General features: G+C 47.1%; 2 protein-coding genes and 1 long non-coding RNA gene across 20 annotated transcripts in view; 1 reads left to right on the top strand and 2 right to left on the bottom strand.

Moving 5' to 3' along the window:
- Window positions 1-6960, top strand: part of ADAT1 (adenosine deaminase tRNA specific 1) — a 38086-nt gene extending 31126 nt beyond the window's left edge. For all 17 annotated transcript variants that reach the window (XR_015145259.1, XM_086349967.1, XM_086349960.1 and 14 more), the window contains one exon: window positions 6647-6960. Coding sequence is in view for 16 of the 17 variants with exons in the window: in XM_086349967.1 (XP_086206093.1) it covers window positions 6647-6809 (163 nt within the window). In the remaining variant the exon portion in view is untranslated. The remainder of the gene's footprint in view (window positions 1-6646) is intronic.
- LOC147352942 (uncharacterized) lies at window positions 2102-9819 on the bottom strand. Of its 2 annotated transcripts, XR_015145263.1 has the most exons (4): window positions 9685-9819; window positions 6871-6926; window positions 6495-6684; window positions 2102-2254 (listed from the first exon to the last, which is right to left on the bottom strand). It is a non-coding gene; the product is annotated as an uncharacterized LOC147352942 (long non-coding RNA). The 2 variants fall into 2 exon arrangements; XR_015145264.1 differs by lacking the exon at window positions 6495-6684.
- Window positions 9820-9856: 37 nt separating this feature from the next.
- On the bottom strand, window positions 9857-19950 carry GABARAPL2 (GABA type A receptor associated protein like 2). The gene is made up of 4 exons (XM_086349984.1): window positions 19818-19950; window positions 19436-19491; window positions 18134-18306; window positions 9857-10459 (listed from the first exon to the last, which is right to left on the bottom strand). The coding sequence occupies exons 1-4, from the start codon at window positions 19849-19851 to the stop codon at window positions 10369-10371; spliced, it is 354 nt and encodes a 117-aa protein (XP_086206110.1). The 5' UTR covers window positions 19852-19950; the 3' UTR covers window positions 9857-10368.
- Window positions 19951-21793: the final 1843 nt, after the last annotated feature.

Raw genomic sequence — 21793 nt, 5'->3', positions numbered from 1 at the left:
GATTACAGCCAAGTTCAGTTCTTTCCAGGAGATTCTGCATACTTCTGTTACATTATATTAACCTATGGGAACGTGACATCAGGCTGTCCCACTTTCAGTAACTAATCAGAGAGTTCAGTGGTACCAGCCTGATCCAACCCCTCACCCTCACCCTTTCACAGAATGGTTTTAGCAGCTGTGTCTTGAGGTCCCCAAGACCACCCTCAGATTGAGACAGTAGACAGACTCACAGAACTCAGAAAAGCTACTGTCCTCAGAGTTACCATTTATTACAGTGCAAGTCAGCAAAGAGAAAGGCGCGAGGGGAAGAGGGTCTGCTCAAGCTTCTGGTTGTCCTCGCTGTGCCGACGCTCCTGGTGTCTCTGGCATGACATCTTTGCCTTGCTCACCCTGGAGAGCCTGCCCCTCCTGGAGCTAGCCAGTCCCGAGCCTGCTTTCCCAGCCCGGCCCCTGCCAGTCCCTTCACACTGATGGCTCTTGCCCACATTTCCTCCTCACCCGCAGTGCCTCCTGACCCACCCTGGTGCTCCCACGTGTGGCTCCTCCTGGCATGGCCTGCCCCCTCCTCCTGTACTTCAGAACACTCTCCTGGGGGATTCACACAGCACAATGCTGGGGGGCAGTGATGTCTGACCGTATGTGTGAAGTATGACTGCCAATCAGGAAGGCTCACCTGAGCCTTGGGTACTGACACCCTATGATACACAGGACAACCCCCCACAACAAAGAACTATATTCTCCCCAAAATGTCAGTATTGCTGAGGTTGAGGAACCTGAACTAGGGATTATAGGTGTTTTTCTGTGTTTATTTTGGAGGCCCCCAGAGGCTTGTGAGATCTCAGTTCCGCAACCAGGGACTGAACCTGGGCCACAGCAGTGAAAGCCCCAAATCCTAACCACTGGACCACCAGGGAACTCCCAGATTGCGAGTATGTCAAAGTCACTGGAAACAGTTCCTCTCTAGTTACTGCTCCATATCTATACACAGTTAATTTTGTTTCACTTCCCTTTCAATTTACAGGGGGACTTTTTACCAAAAAAAGTTACGTAAAATTTCAAACAATTTTTTTTTTTAAAAGGTACATTCAGAAAGGCCTTCCATCTTTGTCCCCTGACTTCTGTTTCTTCCCCCAGCAGTCACCATTTTTTTAGTTGGTGATCAGTTCAATTCGGTCACTAAGTCGTGTCCGACTCTTTGCAACCCCATGGACACCAAGCCTCCCTGTCCATCACAAACTCCCAGAGTTTACTCAAACTCATGTCTGTTGAGTTGGTGATGCCATCCAACCATCTCATTCTCTGTCGTCCCCTTCTCCTGCCTTCAATCTTTTCCAGCATCAGGGTCTTTTCAGATGAGTGAGTTCTTCGCATCAGGTGGCCAAAGTATTGGAGTTTCAGCTTCAGCATCAGTCCTTCCAATGAATATTCAGGACTGATCTCCTTTAGGATGGACTGGTTGGATCTCCTTGCTATCCAAGGGACTCTCAAGAGTCTTCTCCAACACCACAGTTCAAAAGCATCAATTCTTCAGTGCTCAGCTTTCTTCACAGTCCAACTCTCACATCCATACATGACCACTGGAAAAACCATAGCCTTGACTAGATGGACTTTTGTTGGCAAAGTAATGTCTCTACTTTTTAATATGCTGTCTAGGTTGGTCATAACTTTTTTAGTTGGTGATAAACATTTCAAATTCTTTCCTTTTGAAATACCCTGTGAATAGAATATTTTGTATTTTTGCCAGTGTATCTTTTGGGTAGGTTTCTTAGAGGTGGGATTCACTGTGTCGAAGTGTAAATGAACACAAAAAAGTTTTCTGTATTGAAATCTGTCTTCAAAGTTCTGTTTCTAAATACAAGTGCAAATGAAAAAGCAAAACGTAGGACAGCATTGTAACATTCCACTTCTGTAGAAAAGGATGAAGGGTATATATCTGTGTTTTGCTAAACTCTCTCTGAATGGACACATGGGAAGCCACTAATACAGGCCTGAGGGGAAGGAAGGATGGTGGCTGGGGCCTGCGAGCAGGAAGGAGACTTTTCTTTGAATACATTTTATGTTCGATTATTTTTAAAATTTTAAACCATGTTAATATGATAACTTTTTTTAAAGTAAATTTTATTTTATTATTATTTTTTAAATTGTTGGCTGTGCTACGTGGCATACGAGGTCTTAGGTCTCCGACCAGAGGTCGAACCTGCTCCCCCTGCGCTGGCAGTACAGAATCTTCACCGCTGGACCACCAGGGAAGTCCCTAAGTAAATTTTCAAAAATGAAAAAAAAGAAAAAATTTAAAGTTGTTTTAAACTGTAGAAACACCACAATATACTCAGAAGTGACATTATATAGGGAAGAGGGACTTAGCATGCTTTAGGTAGCTAATTCCACAGAATTCTCTCTTTGCTCACAAAATGTCTTCTGAAATCTGGCTCTTTCAGGGTAGATTACATTTTCAGCATGGTTTTCTCTTTGTTCTGTGTTCATGAGTGGGTGCTAATGTTACGACTATGTGTGCATAACTTTTATTCTCTTTTTCTTTAGAGTTTTAAAAAGTTGGCTTGATTTAAATAATTTTGCGTGTATATTCCATGTAGTCATTTCTACCTCAAAGTGTGTGGTTAAATGCCTTGTTTTCTGGAGTGTTTCCCTGCCAAGCATTAGCTCACTGTCTGGGGAGCCGGCTGATGTGGAGAAAATGACCGCGCTGGCTGTGGCTCCCTGCTGGGGAGAGGCAGGGCCCGCCAGTCAGTTGCCTCCGTGGCTGGTGGAAGGCTCCCTCCACCTGGACCCGGGCAGCACTTTGGGGCTTTCAGGCAACGTTCTGAGCAAGCTTTACCAGTTTGCAAGACCCAGGTCCCTTGCTGGAGAGTCAGATAGCTTAGGACAATGTTAGGTTTTTAACGGCCACGCCCTCCTGTGATGATATCTGGGGCAGTCAAGGGAGCTGTCAGGAGGAGTCCCCTGAAGCAGCAGGTTCTGGAAACTGGGAAACAGCTTCTAAGCAGAGAGCTAATGCGCATGTGCTCGCTTTCAAGGGCTCAGGCAATTCTTTCCACTGGAACAAAGGCAGCTACTCTGAAGGAATGGTAGAATACGCTCAGAGCCAAGGAGGCACGTATTTTGGAGAACAAAACTTGATTTTCCAGCAGGAAGAGCTCTTTTTATGCCACATCTTGAATAATCATATTTAATAGTTAGCCTCCACTTCTTCTAAACATGAATCCATTTAAACCTAAATATGTTTTTACTGGGGCTATGACTGACTTTCTGGAAGAATGTCCAAATGGATCCAAAACAAATCTTAAGCAGTACTTGTGGTCCAAGATGGGGAGGAAAATTCTGTAGAGAGACTCTTCGGGGCTGCAGGCAAATTCACATGCATTCGTTTATTTCTTGAAACCAGGGCCCGAAAACTAATCAAAGGGGATGGAAGTCACAGCAGGGGTCATTGCTGCGTGGGGGGAGATGGAAGAAGGGAGTTGAGTAGAAAAAGACCCAAAGCAACTTCTAGAATGGTGGATACGTTCCATGTTTCAACTGGAGAGTTGATTACATGGATGTAAACATTTGTCAAAATGTATTAAGCTGTACACTTAAGATCTGTGCATTTTATTATATGGAATCATATCTCAATATAAAAATGTTTAAAAAAAAACTAGTCGTTATCCATGACTTGGCATAGTAGAATAAACTTTGGTTTAGATATTTAAGTGTTAATAATTATATCCTAGTACCAATTCTGTCACTACTTCCTATGTGGATGCAGAGAAAGCATTTAATCTCTGAATTTTAACCTGTCACCTGATCTAGAAAATGAGGCCCCAAGGTTAAGATGTTCAGTTTTTTCAACATTGAGATGAGATTTCTCATAAAAATTCTTAATTGGGTAGATAATGCAAAGAGAAATATTCTCCAAGAAACTTAACTCATTGACACTGTGAGATTAACTCATTGACACTGTGAGACATGTATGGCCTCAGTCATGTTGGTAACAAGAGAGGAATGGAAATAATTCTTGTCTCAGTAACCCAGGCACTGTAATAACTGTAATACAATGTAACAACAATGTATTAAAAAGCAAAGACATCACTTTTCTGACAAAAATCCATATAGTCGGGGCTGTGGTTCTTCCAGTGGTCACGTATGGACGTGACTGTTGGACCATAAAGAAGGCGGAGCACCAAAGAATTGGTGCTTTCGGACTGTGGTGTTGGAGAAGCCTCTTGAGAGTCCCTTGGACTGCAAGGAGATCCAACCAGTCCATCCTAAAGGAGATCAATCCTGAATATACATTGAAGGACTGATGCTGAAGCTGAAACCCCAGTACTTTGGCCACCTGATGCAAAAAAGACCCTGATGCTGGGAAAGATTGAAGGCAGAAGGAGAAGAGGGTGACAAAGGATGAGGGGATTAGATGGCATCTCCAATTCAGTGAACTTGGGCAAACTCCGGGAGATGGTGAGGGACAGGGAGGCCTAGGGTGCTGTAGTCCGTGGGGTCACAAAGAATCGGACACGACTCGGCCACTGAACAACAACAAACCCCGGCTCTGGATTTTCATGTAGATTTTTTGTCCCTCGTCCCAGTGAGCTAGCAGGATGAAGAATTAGCTTCTAGAACTGTGTTCAGCACTGCTCTTCAGTCTCCAAATTCAGGAACTGTCTCAATAGGAAAAAGGCAAAGGCAGAAAGTCGCTCCAAGTGAGGACCCAGGCTGCCAAGTGTTGGTCTCAAACACATGTTCCCTGAACTTGGGCTTGGCTCCATGAGAAGAGCTCACAATGGAAACAGTGATGGCTGTTTGCTCAGGCAGCCAAGGGAATGAAAAGCGCATTGAAACCCGGCAGTGTCTCCATGGGGAGAGGCACTGCGGGCCCCTGGGTGGTGAGACCAACCTGACAACAGAGCAGGATCACAGGGCCCGTTCCCAGCATCTTTCTGCAGTTCAACAACAGGCCTTTATGTGCATCCTCTCAGGAAATCACCGAGAAATTAAACTGTGGGCAACCCAAGCTTTGCCCAGCAATAGAGGCACACTCAACCCAGTTTGCCCTGTTTTCATTGAATTTGATTCAGTTAATTGAGAGAAAGCAAAGAGTTCTTCTCAATGTGTGTTCCCTGCCCCTCCCCTGTAAGATTTCACCGACTTCCTTTTTTTAATCACTGCCCCTTGTGGACTATTTTGACCTCCAGTGTCAGACTTTATTTTTTTGGGCTCCAAAATCACTGCAGATGGTAACTGCAGCCATGAAATTAAAAGACACTTGCTCCTTGGAAGGAAAGTTATGACCAACCTAGATAACATATTAAAAAGCAGAGATATTACTTTGCCAACAAAGGTCCATCTAGTCAAGGCTATGGTTTTTCCAGTGGTCATGTATGGATGTGAGAGTTGGACTGTGAAGAAAGCTGAGCACCGAAGAATTGATGCTTTTGAACTGTGGTGTTGGAGAAGACTCTTGAGAGTCCCTTGGACTACAAGGAGATTCAACCAGTCCATCCTAAAGGAGATCAGTCCTGGGTATTCACTGGAAGGACTGATACTGAAGCTGAAACTCCAGTACTTTGGCCACCTCATGCGAAGAGTTGACTCATTGGAAAAGACCCTGATGCTGGGAGGAATTGGGGCAGGAGGAGAAGGGGACGACAGAGGATGAGATGGCTGGATGGCATCACCAACTCGATGGACTTGAGTTTGAGTGAACTCCGGGAGTTGGTGATGGACAGGGAGGCCTGGCATGCTGCAATTCATGGGGTCACAGAGTCGGACACGACTGAGCGACTGAAATGAACTGAACTGAACTGAGTGCCATTTCAGTTGGTATTTTCATGCTATACTTTGTCCTTTCCCCAGTGGTATTGTGACTGTCCTCCCAGCCCAGCACCTCAGTGACTGCCGGGCTGAGGATAACAGCTGGCAGTTCCGGGCTGAGGAAAACAGCTGGCAGCAAAGAACTAGGCTTTGGGTTGAGGGAGCAGGAGTCTCCACCAACTCCAGGGTTCAGTCACCTGTGCTGACACAGGCAGATTGTGCCTCCCAGTTCTCTGCCTCTCTCATCAAAGATGAGGGCCAATGAGAGTTACTGTTTTGATTACATGTACTTTGGGGAAATTGTTCTAAAATAAAGGATGGCACATAAATTATGGTGCAAAGGTTGTAAGCCCAAATATATCCAGGAATTGAAAACCTTTAAAAAGTAGATGGAGTGAACTGGAAAGCTACTTGTCCAAAGAGGAGCCATTTTGTTGTTGTTGTTGTTCTGGCCAACTGTTGCCAGATCTTTAGAAATTTTTGAGGGGAAGCAAGAAAGTTGTATTTCTAGAGGTATGTTTAGGGGCCACATAGAGAGAGACACAGGCGTTCGGTTTGTAACCTCTGGTCTAGCAGAACAAAGATGGATTTTGGCTACAGATTTGAGTCTGAGTTGTGGCTCCAGGAGGCTCTGAGCGTCTGATCGTGGGTGGGGTGACTTTCAAGAGTGTCAGTATCCTCACCTTTGACTGAGGGTGGGGTGACACCCCCGGCGGTGGGGTTGTGGCCATGAGCTGAGACACCGTTCAGCACAGGCTTGAGGAGGGCTGCTTGCCACATGTGCAAGGCCAGCCTTGGTCTCCGGCTGCTGCTTATAAGGGACTCTTTTTTGCAGTTTACTGATCCGCATTTCCAGAGCTGCTTCCAACAAACCTGAGAGATCATCCGTAGAAGCCTGCTGGGCAAATGATTTGGAGCCCCTTGCCGTGCACCAGGCTCTTCCCACATGCACCGCCCCTTCCCACATCTGGAAGCAGCAGCTTGTCTCTAGCAGCTAAGGAGGCGAGGAAGCAGGGCTGCTGAGCACAGAGATCTATATATATATATAGATCCTCCTACCTAACTTTTGGGGCCTTGTCTTCGCGATGTCAACCACCAGGATTTTTTTTTTCTCCCTGAGGAAATAAAGATGAAAAGGGGAACTTTAAATCCCCAGTTGTGCTTTTTTAAAGCATTCTACCATTCAGTCTAATGAAGAGTGAGGCTTTTGAGAATAAACACATGTACACTGCCTCCTGAATTCTCCTTGAAGCAGATGCTTGGGCTGCCTTGGGGATTGGTGCCCTGGTTGCGCTGTGCTGGGTCTTTGTGGCTGCACGGCCTCTTCTCTCATTGCAGCGAGCAGGGGCTACCCTCCGCTGCAGTGCTCCAGCTCCTCCTCGCAGTGCTTTCTCTTGGTGTGGAGCACAGGCCCCGGGGCCCATGGGCTTCGGCAGCTGCAGCGCATGGACTCCCGGGCTCCAGAGCGCAGGCTGAGCTGCTCCTCGCCATGTCCGCAGGATCTGCCCCAAGCCAGGTTCAAACCCTGGCGGAGTCTTTACCATGGAGCCACCACTCTTTCCCAGCTCTTAAAAGACAGTAGCTGTTCCAAATTGTCCTTCCTAGATTTTTTTTAAAGTTTTGCTTTTCCACATTTAGATGTTTAATTCATCTTGAAATTTATTTGATGCGTTATTTAATCTATATTCATATATATATACTAAAAAACCAATTATAAAATAACAGGTTCATCCCCCTTCGATTTTTCACGCCATCATGCTATGTTAACCAAGGGTCTCACTCTGGATTTCCGCTGTGTTCCCTGGTTTGTGTGTCTGTTTCTTTGCCACAAGGCACAGTCTTAATTACTTAATTACTGCTAACACAGATCTCCCTGGCTTGTTTTTCTTAACATTTCCTTGTTATTCTTGGCTTCTGCTCTCCAATTAATGGACTTTTGCCAGCAACTGTCAGATTACACAGACACACCCCTGACTTCAGTAAAAATTTCAATTTTTATTGAAACTGTATTAAACTCACAGGTTAATCTGGGGGCAATATGCATTTTTATAGTCCTGGATGTTCTCATCCTTGAATATCGTGTATTAGGGTTATCTCTTTTTTATGTCCCTCAGTAATAATCATTTTTTCCATAAAGGTCTTACATATCATTAAGTTTATTCCTATGCACATATTCATTTTACTTCTATTGAAAATGAATTTTTTTTCCTATAATATTCCCTAATTGGTCATAACTGGTGTGTAGAAACATCAACATTTGTGACTGATCTGGTATCCACCAGCCATGGAGAACTTTCTTCTTCTAATTTGTATAGATTATCTTAAGATTTTTCTGTGTAGATTATCACAGTCTGTATATTACAGTGTTCCTTTCTGATTCTTTTGCCTCTCCTTTACTTTTCCTCTCATTATCTTAGTTTTATGCCAGAACAAAGTTCAGAAAAGCACTGATAGCAGACTTCTTAATAGCGTCATTGAGATATAATTCATATACCATAGAGTTCACCCTTCGGATTTCCTTTTTCAGTTACTGTCTTTAATAGGAATGCCTCTGAAATTTTACCATATTAAGTAACCAACTGTTGCGGTCCCACTTGTTAACTGTTCATTATTTCCCTGATAACTTGTTATGCCACATGTTTTATACACAGATCAATTCCTGGGTTTTGTTCCATTAAAATATTTGTCTATCCCAATGTCAGTACCACACTGCCTCATTCACCATAGCTTTATTTACTGAAATGTACATATTTGCTACACGTTTTTATGAATCCCCTTTATCAAATTAAAGAACTCTTAATTTACTTAGAAGTTAAATAGGTTTTGAGTTGTTTCAGGTGCTGTTCCTTCATCTGTTGGGATGACCATATAGGTCAGTGTCTGCAGGCCCGCACTCCTTTAGTCTGGCCTCCAGGGTCTTGTCTGGAATGAAGAATGCGAACACCTTCCATTTGTTGGGGCTTCCCTTGTGGCTCAGCTGGTAAAGAATCCACCTGCAATGTGGGAGACCTGGGTTCGATCCCTGGGTTGGGAAGATCCCCTGCAGAAGGGAAAGGCTACCCACTCCAGTATTCTGGCCCAGAGAATTCATGGACTGTATAGTCCACGGGGTTGCAAAGAGTCGGACACAACTGAGCGACTTTCACTTTCACTTTTCCATTTGTTGGGAGTCTGAGTTCTGTAAAGAGCTCAAAGGTATTCTGTGTATCCCTTGACCTGGAACCAGAGCTTCGCCCACGGGCTTCACTGCTGTTTCTAGGCTGCTCTTCCCAGGCTCTGCATCCGCTCCCTTCCCTGATTTGTTGCTGTTCAGTCCCTAAGTCGTGTCCTACTCTTTGAAACCCCATGGCCTACAGCACGCAGGCTCCTCTGTCCTCCACTCTCCCGGGGTTTGCTCAACCTCATGTCCACTGAGCTGGTGACGGCATCACCCCTTCCTTGATGAACAAGTGTCTGAATCTGCCCTTGGAGCTCAGGGAAGGTCATGGAGGCTGCAGTCTATTTCCCTACAAGAACGGGTCACATGGAAAGGTTTCCATGCCCAGGAGCCACGGGGTCTGCTCGGTTTCAGTAATAATGATAAACCTACACAATGCAATACTAAAATAAATGAAAAGGCTTTCTATGAACGGGTATGGAAAGATCACCATGATATACTGTTCACTGAAAAAAAGTATATATAATGTATTCTAAGTATATATAATGTGTTCTCTTTTGTGTAAGAAAAAAATTTTTTGAACATATATTCACATATAACTGGACTTCCAAAAACAAATTCTGAAAAGAATGTGCCAGTAAAAGAAGTTCCCCAAAAGGTGGAGGGTTAGGGTAGTCAGAAAACAGCAGTGGGAGAAAGGACTTCTTGACATATACCTTTTGAGAGATTATATTGACAACTTAAAACCAGTCCCTCCTGACAGAGGCTTCCTGTGCTCAGCTGTTCTGCCGTGGGCCCCACAAACCCTCCTCCTGGCCTGGCGGACGTAGGAGCTCCTTCTCTCACCCATCTAAAACAAGGTGAATAAAGGACAAGGTCACACTGCAGTGCCTTTATAAGAGGAAGTTTTATTGTTAATTATTTACCTTAATAGTTTCAGAAAGAGGAACAGATTAGCTCAGTCCACCATGACTGGCAGTTGGCAAAATCTAGTAAAGCAAGTGTTCTGATTGCTATGGATTTAATTTGGATGCTTTGAACACTTCACCATCTAACACTTCAAACATAATCCAGAATAAATGCATCATCTCCCCTTTCACTTTAATTCCCACCTCCCTCACTTCAATATGGAAATATCTTCATTAAATAAGATTCCCAGAGGAACAGGTTCTCTGGAGGGTACAGCCATGAGGACAGTGCACAAAAGAAAAACTCAAAATAAAACTCTGCAGGATAATTTACTAGTCTAAGGAAACAAAACCTTCCAATATATTAAGAAGTAAATCCAGTTACAAATGCACTGAGAGGTCTATGTGAAGAGGTTCTGGTAGAGTAACTGAAAATGGCCGGCTATTTACAAGATCCACAGCGGGAGCGCTGCACCAGCCCAGCGCCGGCCCTCAGAAGCCGAAAGTGTTCTCGCCACTGTAGGCCACGTACAAGAATCCATCTTCATCTTTTTCCTTCTCGTAAAGCTGTCCCATAGTTAGGCTTGAAGGAGAGAAACAAAGAAAGAACACTGAGAACTGGGGTTGATGACTGAGTCCAGCTGTTGGGAGAAAAATGGTTTGAGGATAAGGAGCCCACTACTTAAACTAGCTACTCTCTGTAACACCTCTGGTGGGAGGTTGATAAAAGTAATTAAGCCTTGGGGAATCGGGGATTAGACTAGAATCAGCCTCCTATCTCAAGGCAAGACCATCTGACGCACCCTCACTCTGAGGAAATCCTTCAGAAGCCAGCCCCAGCTCCCAAGGAGTGCTTTCACAATGCTTCCTGAACGCCAGGGGCAGGGGAGAAAACCGAAACAAGAGCCCAAGAGCCCATCTGTGGGAGTGGAGGACAAAGATGGGGAAGAGAGCCTCCTTCCAGCTGGCCTCTGAAGATTTATAGCTAGAACCTGACATGATTCCTATGGAACCTCCCCCGCCAGAAACCTGTGCCCAAGACCTGCATCGGCGTCATCAAAGGGAAGCTACTCTCCTCGCACGTAGTGCAAGCAGCTCTCAGATTGTATCGGGAGCCAAGGAAGTCCTGCCTAAGAAGCCTCCGTGAACAGACACTGCTCCAGCTAGGCACGCGGGGGAGGACAGCTGGCTTCCCTTAGCAGTGCAACAGACTGCAGCAGAGGAGACCTGAGCGTGCTCTGCCGTGAAGCCGAGCTGCACTGGCTCCAGAGTTGAGACTAGGAACACCTGAGCTCTGGCCACCTGACTGCACTACTGGAGACGAGCAGGAGGTCCAGACACAGGCTAAACAGGGGCCTGACTACGTGTCGGGTGAGATGGGGTGTCAACCAGCAGTCTGGGAGCCAGCTCGAGACATCAGAGGTCACTAAGCCCAGAAAGGCCACAATAGATGCCTCCACGCAGGACTCAGTAAAACCAGGGCCAGCAGGTACACAGAGAGGGGTCGGGGCCTCAAGCTGGTAAAGACAGGCTGCCCCACGGCCCTGCTTTGCTCCTGGCTGCTGTGAGACCTCCACGTAAACAGGCAGAGACCACATTTCTATATCAAGAGGAAGTTTCTTCCTGCCTCTCTAGAGGGCTGGCTGTGTGGGCAGGTAAGAATTAGTAACAATGTAGGAGCAGATGAGTATGAATACAAAATAGCCTGTCCCGGGCGTCCTGTACAATAAGAACTGTGCTCTGCCAGGCTCTGAGGACTCCCTGAAGCAGCACTGTCCACGAGAAATTTCTGCTGTGATAGACACGTCCTATGTTTCTGCTGTCCAATGCAGTAGCCACTGTGCACCTGTGTTCAGCGCTTGAAAAGCGGTTCATCTGAACTGTGATGTGCTCTAAGTGTAAAATATACACAAGACTTCAAAGTGTCAAAGTATAGAAAAAAGATGTAAAATTATCTCAATTTCGATTACATGTGAAGTGATGACATTTTGGGTATATCAGATAGGTAAGATATACTATTCTTGTTTAACGTGGCTGCTAGAATACGTAGAATCACACAGGTGGCTTGTGTGCCACTTTATGGACCGCACTGCCCTGGAACACGTGAGGACCCAGGGGCAGCCTGTTTCGAGTGGCAGGCCTCCACCTCAGCTGCAGAAACAATGAGGAGCTTGAAAAACATGCCCAAGCCCTCCCCCAGACCAATCAAAGCAGAGTCTCTGGAGGTAGGATCCAGGATCAATAAGTTTTAAGATGCCCAAGATGATTCCTTGTACAGCCAAGTTCAGAAACAATCCTTTTGCCAGAGGGGGAGATGCCTATCTATAAGAGCACCTTACTAGGAAGAAGAGGGACAAGCCAGGAAGTGGAGTGAGGAGCCAGCAACTAGCAAAAGGCTGGAATGAGTAGCCACATCTCTCACCAAGACTTTTAGCTCCGGTGACTGGCACCCTAAAAGTGAAGTGAAAGTGAAGTTGCTCAGTCGTGTCCGACTCTTTGCGACCCCATGGACTGTAGCCCACCAGGCTCCTCAGTCCATGGAATTTTCCAGGCAAGAGTACTGGAGTGGGGTGCCATTTCCTTCTCCAGGGGATCTTCCCAACCCAGGGATTGAACCCAGGTCTCCCGCACTGCAGGCAGACGCTTTACCGTTTGAGCCACCAGGGAAGCCCACTGGCACCCTAAGGAACCCAGCTTTTCCCTGAGAATCCTCAAAAGGCAAAGGGGAAAGGAGCTACTGCTCTCGCCACCACTCCGCACCACCTGGTACACGTGTCCAGGGGGCTCTCGATAAGACCTGAACTATAGTTTCCCCAGTACCGTTACCACAGGGCCTGGAGCAACAGACACTGTGCAATTCAAAGGCAGCAACCCCTGGTTGTCTATGGCAAATTTGGTTCCATCTGCCAGCCTAAGTTCTGCTCTTCTAGCAAGTTACAAGCTCAAGGGCAGTGACTCAAAATCCTGCTGCTGAGTTAGAAATACCTGAGGAGCTTTATAAATCCCCGACTCTGAATGCTGTCTGCAGTGAACAATGACCATGGACCCACTGCTAAGGCAAGCTCTGAGACTCTGACTGGGTTGGGGGAGGGAGCTCTATAATCATGTGGCTTTCTGTCTTTAGATTCCATTGTCTTTTGGTAAAACTTGGGTTTATAAATCTGTTTACCAGTACCCTAGCAGCTACAGAGGCCAATCATAAAAATTCTAACTATAATAGCAAACACTTAATGTGCCAAGCACTTGTTCTAAGTGTATTTCATACATAACTCTTTACCCTCAGAACAGTCTTAGGAGGCAGGTACAATCATAACCCATAGTTCACAGACCGTAAAAGTGAAGCACAGAGGTTAAATAATTCTCCCCAGGTCACAAAGCTAGGAGACATCCTTGCCACCAAGTTGTGCTGCCTTCACGTGAATACACAACGGGATCTAACAACCGAGTGTCGGTGTTCTTGTACCTTCTGCAAAGATCGCCCTTAGAACAGCGCTCCTCCATACATACATGCATACGGAATCACCTGGATGTCTTGTTAAAATGCCATTTAGATTCTGAAGGTCAAGGTCAAGCCTGAGGTTCTACATTTCAAACAAGTTCCCAGGGAAGCCACTGCTGCAGCTTCTGTACCACACGCCAAGCAGGTCTTAGGGCCCCTCCTTCAGATCATGTGTTTTCCTAACTAGATGGCTTTGCCTAGTGACTCTAAGAGCCTGCTCGCTGTTCTCCGTTTCTCTGCCACGCAGCATCACGCGGAGTCTACTCAGTTGGCAAGAGCACTATGTCCTTATACTCAGGTATCCCTTGGGCAGGAACTTGAAAACTGACTGCTCATGGCTGGGATCTAAACGCTCCAGTCCACGCCCATGACTGGACACCTGGTTCCAAGGCTTCCTAGTGCCGAGAAAGCATCTGTACAGTATGATTTGAAAACAGCACTTGTGCGATCAGGCCACACACACAGAATCAGAATAACTCAGTCTGGAGCCAAAAGAGAGCTGGGCTACAAATGTAGTTTAAAAGTAATTTTAAAAAAGTCCCATTAAAAGGATAGCCAAGCGGAAGCACAGGGATGTAAATCGTGCCTTTCTTCAGGCACAGCAGAAGGCTGGCTGCTCCTTTCCGACAAGCCCCACGCCTCTGAGAAGCGGGGCCCCTCAGGATTCGGAGGCCCAGGGCACTCAGCACAGGCGGGCCGCCGCTGGAGCGCCAGGGCGGCGCAGGCAGGCTGCTCGAACGCGTCGGTCAGGCTGACAACCCACGGGCAGCACCGCAACGCCAAGGATTCCTGCCCGAGTTACGGCTACAGAAGACGCCCGAGGACGGCCCCCAGCCCGGCACTAACGCGCAGTGCTGCAGCTCCGTGCGTTACAGTCATCTAAGGAGGACGCCACCTTCAAGCTCTCAGTCTGACAGAAGAAACGGGAAAAGCCAACAGCAGATTTGAGGCAAGCCAAGGGGTGGTGGGATCCTGAGTGGCATGACCCTAAACTGCTCCCTAAAACCTTGTCCCCCACCCCTCCATTCAAGATCAAACAGGTCTAGACAAACTAACCAGTAATAAATGAGCTTTTCAGAAGGACCCACATCTAGGAAGAGCCATGCTGCCGAGGACAAACTGGTTTTAAGCTGCTCGACAGCTTAGGCATCAGGGGCAGCTGACCTAGAATCGTGGACGCCCCGTCCCTGCACCAGCTTTCCTTGGCCCCAGCCAAGGTCAGCTTATGGAGGCTGTGGGATCCAGCCTGACTCATGAGTTGGCTGGACCGATGGGCCACCTGGCCATCCATCTGCTTTGAAGCCCACGTGCTTCCACTGGACCTGGATCTGTCTCTTTTCCAGCAGGGGGAGCAGGGTGGCGGGGTGAAGGGAGAGGACAGTGGCTACTGCTGTGGACCCTGGAAAGACATGGACCTCAAAGGTAAAATTAATATGGCCCTAGAGGCTCCCTAAAATTCTAAAATACAAAAAATTAACCACTGCTTATTCTTTTTATCAGGCTTTTCTCTGATGTAAATACTCTATTCCACTACTAAAATAAACCCTGCTTTGAAGAGGTATTTACCCAGAAGTGCTCAAAAGTGTTGAATTGAAGCATATTTCTAAATAAAGTTTAAATGAACTGTTAAGACATCATAACTTCTTTTATGCAGTACCTTTTTAAGAGCCAGGAACACAAGAACTAACAAAAAAAGAGCCAGGAACAATTAAATACCATAATTCTAAACAGCACAGATTTCCCAACGTAACATTCCCAAATTACAACATCTTCAGTTCAGTTCAGTTCAGTCGCTCAGTCGTGTCTGACTCTTCGCAACCTCATGATCGCAGCGCGCCAGGCCTCCCTGTCCGTCACCAACTCCCGGAGTTCACTCAAACTCATGTGCATCAAGTCCGTGATGCCATCCAGTCATCTCATCCTCTGTCATCCCCTTCTCCTCCTGCCCCCAACCCCTCTCAGCATCAGAGTCTTTTCCAATGAGTCAACTCTTCGGCATGAGGTGGCCCAAGTATTGGATATATTTAATTTAATAATATACTTCAGTTTCTATTTAAAACAAGGGATTAATAAGACTCTTATCTGTACTCTGGTAGGCACCACTGCCAGGTCTGGGTTCCCCACTAAAGCCTTGACTGGAAAACTTATACAATAATGATATTCCTTCTCAAGTCCTGTCTACACCAAGACACAGTTTTCCTTTCGTTTCCAGCCTGATTCTAGATGCAGGCACCTAGGCAGAGAATTCAACTTTCCAATGCTAAATGGGAAAAGGCAGTTGAGATCTCCCCTTTCTAAAAAAAAAGAACTCAGAAAGGATTTTAAATGTACAACTCTTAGGGACTTGCTTCTGTCTCTATTTCTAGAGTCAATATTAACACTGACTACTCAAACAATAATCACACTATTTTACAGGATGGTCGCCTGTGTCCTGGAACACTCCCAAAGCCCACTCTAAGGCAGGAATAATGAAGTTACTTTTGCTCAGCCTCAGACATAAGCAATCCTTGTGTAGATATACTTGTTATGGGATGGGGGAGGGCTCATCCTTTCTCAACTCTGATTTCCCCAGCCACTCTCCAAAGGCTGCAAACACTGGCTAATGGTTAAAGGAGGCTCCACGCTTCCCTAAGGAGGCTGGAAAGTGCTAAGGAAGAGGCTCCTACTGCCTTGGGGAGGAAGTGGTGAAGCTGAGTCAAAGTGTAGCTTTAGGAGGAGACTGCCAATCTGTGCAGGAATCAGGTGATCAGCAGTTGCTTAAAGCCCGAGGATGTCACATGCCTCTTTTGTTTATACGCAAACTTGTTTTGAAGACTAAAACCCCCAAACAAAGAACTGCTGCCTTAAATGTGGGCCAGGAAGTCATTAACTGGAGCCAAAGGCACTGAAGGATCTGGGTGGAGGGACTGGTTAGTGTGCCTTGGGTCACCGCTGTAACCTGGTTTAGGGAGGATTCTTACCAGGTTGCAAAGGCAAATAAAACTTAAGAGAGAAAGCAGCCTCTGCTGCCCTGAGAATCACTTTTCATTTCCAGTTCTACTGGGAGAGAGGGCATTAGTTAAAATCTGCAGCCACTGTAATTGCTACATTAACAAAATCTTAATACTTCCCTGGTGGCTCAGAGGTTAAAGCGTCTGCCTGGAATTCAGGAGACCCGGGTTGGATCCCTGGGTTGGGAAGATCCCCTGGAGAAGGAAATGGCAACCCACTCCAGTACTCTTGCCTGGAGAATCCCATGGAGGGAGAAGCCTGGTAGGTTACAGTCTATGGGGTCGCAAAGAGTCGGACACAACTGAGCAACTTCACTTTCACTTTTCACTTTCAATGTCTCCAGAAGCCTGCTTCATTTCTTCAAAAAGTATCGGAAGATCAGGATCAAGGAAAACAAAACTCAAGGCTACAGGTCCTACTCACAAACTTGTTCCCACCAAGAAGCCAACTCTGAGAAGGAGAACACACAGGGCCGTCAAGGAGCCGCGCAAGCTGCAGGTGGCATGAAGATTTATTTACCTCCACCTCCCCACCACCTTAAGGGAAGCGGAAAGTGACCGCAGATGCGCAGGGCTTCCCTAGCCTCCCCTGGAGAAGAATACACCCAGCACCACAGTGCTCGGAGGCTTGGAAGGAAGGCTGAGAGCCCAGCAAGGTGACAAGATGACCCCTGGCAACACCAAAGCTTCCTAAGCTCGAGCTGCAAGCAGACCAATGGTGCCCATTAGGCAGGGCCTGGCCTTTCTCCTCAGGTAGAGCCCTGGCCTAACGGAAGGCAGACCTTCCATTCTCCCCCATCCTCTGCCAAACATCAGGAAGCAGAAGTGGCAGAGACTGGGAAAGAGAAAACCAGGCCTTAAAAACAGCCAAAGTTATTCTATTCATAGGATATGGGACTAGAATTTGGCTTAGGCCTCTCCTGGAGCTTTCACGGATTTTCAAAAGCAGCATATTTTGGCTACACTGGGCTAGTTCCCAGGGCTTCTTAAAGCCTTAGCATCAGAAGTACTACTTTTGGGGGGATAACAAAATGAAACTCAGGAGGAAGGGGGCCAGCATCTGGCTCTGTTACTCAAATCAGTAACAGAAAAGAACTGACCAGGGATACAGATTGAGCCAGAAAATTCTCCTCTCCCCGCAGGAGACTAAAGCTAGGCTGTCGCCTACCTCAAAGCGTACTGTAATGCCCCTGCCTCAATTCAGGCCCCAAATATCCCAAAGACTACTTCCCGGCAGCATCACAGCAAGAACAAGAGGACAGCTACTCTGACAGAGTAAAGAGAGGTTAAGTCTGTAAAGCACCGTCTCTGGATACCTGAGGCTCAGGCAGCGGACTCTCAGGACTGAGCCTGGAGAGCGAGCGAGCAGGCAAGGTGCTTAGCTGAAGCTGAGCTTCAGCAGGGCCCACAGGCTCCTGGGGAAGAACGACAGGACTTATTTCATGGGTCATTTGGAGAAAAACCTCATTTCAGGCTTCAGTTCTACTGATGGCTTAAGCCTAATTAAGTCCCGAACTATTTAAAAGGATTCTTGGGTATCTGAGGCTGAATTTCATCTTTTTTTTTTTTTTTTAAAGTCCAGGCCTTGCTCTTAACCCAAAGTGCAGAGACATCTATTGCAGCCCTTTCTTGTTTTCCTTGAGCTCCTGATGACAGGGAGCACAAAATTCAGATTTCTAATCAGGATCTCTAAAAGTTTTCAGACTTCCAAAGTTCTGAGTTCTGTAAGCAACCAAGCAGATGTCCAATACCAGTAAACATCCCTCACCTGGACTGAGGGACTGTCTTATCCACAAACAGGAAGATCGCCTTTTCAGAAGGAAGCTGGATCCTTTTCCTGATGATCCACATGAACTGAGCCACAGTGATGTCGGATGGAACCAGATACTTCCGTTTGTCAATGTCAACAATCTGAGAGCCTGAGACCTTTTCCACAATCACCTGCAAAAGCAAAGTAAGGTCATGACTGGATTGCTAACGTGACGCTCTGGCCTTGCATTGCTGGAGTGCTGATTAACAGTGTGTGGGCAAGGAGGTGGGTGGGAAACGGCATAACATGAGCAAATATTCCCCTGGCTTAATAAACCACACACTCTGGAGGTTAAGAATTGCTATAAATGTGTTACAAGGAAACAGTAAGTGCTTTTCTGTGGTCAATTATTAATACAGTTCTCATCCCTGATCTCAGCATGCATAAGAGAAACACAGCCCTCACTACAAAGCTTTTCAGTACTCTGGGCAGACTCGAGAATATCTGGTAAAAGGTTCCTCTACAACCTCTTACTCCACAGCCCCAGAATGGATCTGCCTTCACACTACAGGGGAGTTAAGATCCCAAGGAACACAGGATATGAGAAGGGACGGATCAATGGGGATGACTGGCAACCCCAGGCAGCCAAGGACCAAGCTCTTCACTTGGCCTGTTGCTTCTCTCTGAACTAAGTTTCAAATCTATCCCTCCTGCCTCTCCCCAAAGGAACTGTTCATAAGCAATAAGCTACAATAACAGGCCTGGATGTCCTCAAAAATAAATAAGGGTTACAGAAATTATTTCCCCCATCAAGGGATAAATACAGGATAAGCATTATTGATCAGTGGCGATTCAGATTTTTTTTTTTTTGGTCAGGAAAGGATGACAGGGTCAGGGTGAGAAAAGGGTACCAGAAGTCAGGTAAAGAGGAAGGTGAAAAGTTAAAGATGAATGTCCTGAGACTGAAGTACCACTTTCAAGACCAAAGTGAACGTCTCCCTCCACCACCATTCCCTGAAGTGGCTGTGACCTGTCGCCCTGTCCTAGAACATCATTTCTTACATAATTGGCTAGGGAGCCCAGAGGCTGCAGAGAGCTCGCTGGCCTAGATCGCGAGGTTCAGCACCGAAGCATCCTGAACAGCATCCACTACAGCCCCTCAAGTCGCGGCCCTCGACGGCCCCTTACCCAGTGTGGCCCATCTGCCACCACAACCGTGACTGTAGTCTAAACTTGTCAACTGTTGAGCAGCCTTGGCCCCACCACCGGTCCTAGACGGCAGGGGTGACAGAGAGGCGAGGGGGCGGGGAACGCACTCACCGGAACCCGGTCGGGGTATTTCGCTCTGATCTTCGCAGATTCCACGCATCTGTGTTCTGAGGGAGAAACACACGGGGCTGACGGCCGCGCCTGCCCGCCAGCCGGCTCCCAGAGCCCCGGCCCTCCGCCCTCCGGGACCCGCGCACGCCCCCGGTCTTCTTGGGCGTCCGGACGGGCCCGGTCCTCGGGGCCCCGGCTCCAGCAGGGCCCGCAGAGGGCGGCCCGGGGCGGGTGGGCAACCGCCCTGGGGGCCAGGACCTCGGCCGCCCGAGCCCCGAAGGAAGCACCCGCCCCGCCCGGCCCAGCCTGGGGCGGCCCGAGTGGGGGAGGGGGGGCCCCGCCGCCCCCGCCCCCACGACCGGGCCAGCGGCCGAGCGCTCACCCAGCGAGTGGTCCTCCTTGAACATCCACTTCATGGCGGCGGCGAAGAAGGGACGCAGCCGGCTCTCGGAGCCGCGGAGCTCAGCGCACCAACCACAACAACAACGACGGCGGCGGCGGCTGCGATACACGGCAGGCGGGACTTCCGGCTGCCGGAGCCTAGCAACCGGGAGGGGCGGGGCTTCCGGCGCCACTCGCGGGACTCCGCGTCAAGGGGCGGGGCCGTGTGGCAAGGGGCGGGGCAGGAGCGGGGCTTAGAGGGGCTCTCGGCGCCGGGAGAGGATAGAGTGGGCGACAGGGAGGTATGTGAGGGATACTGATGACTGCGGAGCGGGTATTCGAGAGCTGGTAGCAGGCGTGGGGTCTCGGTGGACATTAGTAAAGGGAAGAGATGAGCAAGGGTCCGGCTGATAGGATAGAGCCCTTACAGGAGACTGTTCAATAGGCAAGTCTGACTGGGGCGTTGGTGACAAGAGGGCAATTTTGTAGGTTTCAGTGACAGAAGAGGGTGCTCTGGTGGCCAGTGATGGCAAGGGGTCTACTTAGGGCTTTGACACTTTGGGGAGGATTCTTTGGAGTGACTGCAGGTTCAGGGCTCAATCTGAGGGATGTGACTGGTTTGAGGGGACTGTGTGGGGAGGGGTACTGATGACAACGCGGGAGTTCAGTACTGAGGACAATCATAATTGTTGCGTTTGACCTAAGAATTGGGATTTGAAACAAATCCCAGCTCCTTCCCTCATTCACGAATAAACGAAAAAATGTTTAAGAAAAGTTATCCTAACTATGCATTTGGGGAGTGTAACATCACACTGATCACACAGAGACCATTTAACCCTAATTGCCAGAGGATTTAGAGGTGACTGTCAGACCCAGAGAATTCCCCTGATACCTAGTCATGAGGTGGGTTTCTTTGGCATTCAGCATCACAACCTAAGGGGTGTGTGTGTGTGTGTCCTGCCTGACCATATGCCTTCAGGTTCTCCAGTGATGTCATTCCTTTCTTCCTCACCAGGGGAAGTGTGCTCTGGTTTATCTCTCTGTTTATGAGCTGGTGAATATGTAAGAAGATATTCACTTAATTGGGCACGTGATCCTTGCCACGTGCTTGTGATTCTGATGCATCTGAAAGGCTTGTATGTTTGAACATTGTCATTTGTCATTCCCTAAGTTGAAATTCCTGATGGATGCTGTGGAATACAGCTTCATTCTAGAAGTATTTCTTGTTATTTTAAGATTGCTTCCTTGTATTTTTATGAAAAATCCTTTGAATTTCATGCCTGGAAATTTTTGCTGTTGCATGTAAGAGCACTGTTCTAAGTGTTGGTGAAAAGCAGTAAACAGAACAGACAACACTTCCACTCTTACAGAGTTTGCATTCTAGTGGGACAAAATGAAAAAAAATATATGTTGGGTAATGATAGGTGCTGTTTAGAAAAATAAAGCATACTTGGTGACTAGTGAATCACCATGATGGTGGGAGTGAATACTAATTAGATAAAGTGGTTGGCATATTTCTGGGAATAGGAAGGAGTCCCGTGTGACTGGAGCTGAATATATAAGAAGGTGTGCATTAGGAAGTGAGACCAAAGAGATCTAGAAAAGTGGGTTGAGCTTTGAATTCCATTTGAAGAACTTTAGATTTTATTTAGAATGAGATGAGAAGGCAGTGGAGGGTTATAAGCAGAAGTGTGACATGATATGACTTTCCTAGCTTCTGTATAGACAGTAGATTATAGGGGGTTGAGGATGGAAGTAAGGGAAAAGTTAAGAGGCTATTGTGATAATCCAGATATAAGATTATGTTGGTTTAAACCAAGATAGTATCTGTGGAGGTGATGGGAAGCAGCTGTGTTCTAGATACATTTTGAAGGTAGATCCAACAAAAATTTGCTGATCAATTGAATATGATTCATGAGGAACAAGTCAGGGTTTTTAAATAATTGAGTTGTCATTTACTGGAACAGGGTGGAGCCA

The sequence above is a fragment of the Bos grunniens genome, chromosome 18 (genome assembly GCF_055505025.1).
Source record: "Bos grunniens cultivar Pamir isolate PY7600 chromosome 18, Bosgru_T2T1.0, whole genome shotgun sequence".
Taxonomy (NCBI): Eukaryota; Metazoa; Chordata; class Mammalia; order Artiodactyla; family Bovidae; genus Bos; species Bos grunniens.
Note: the sequence above shows the minus strand (reverse complement) of the source record. Positions and strands in the feature narration are given on the sequence as shown.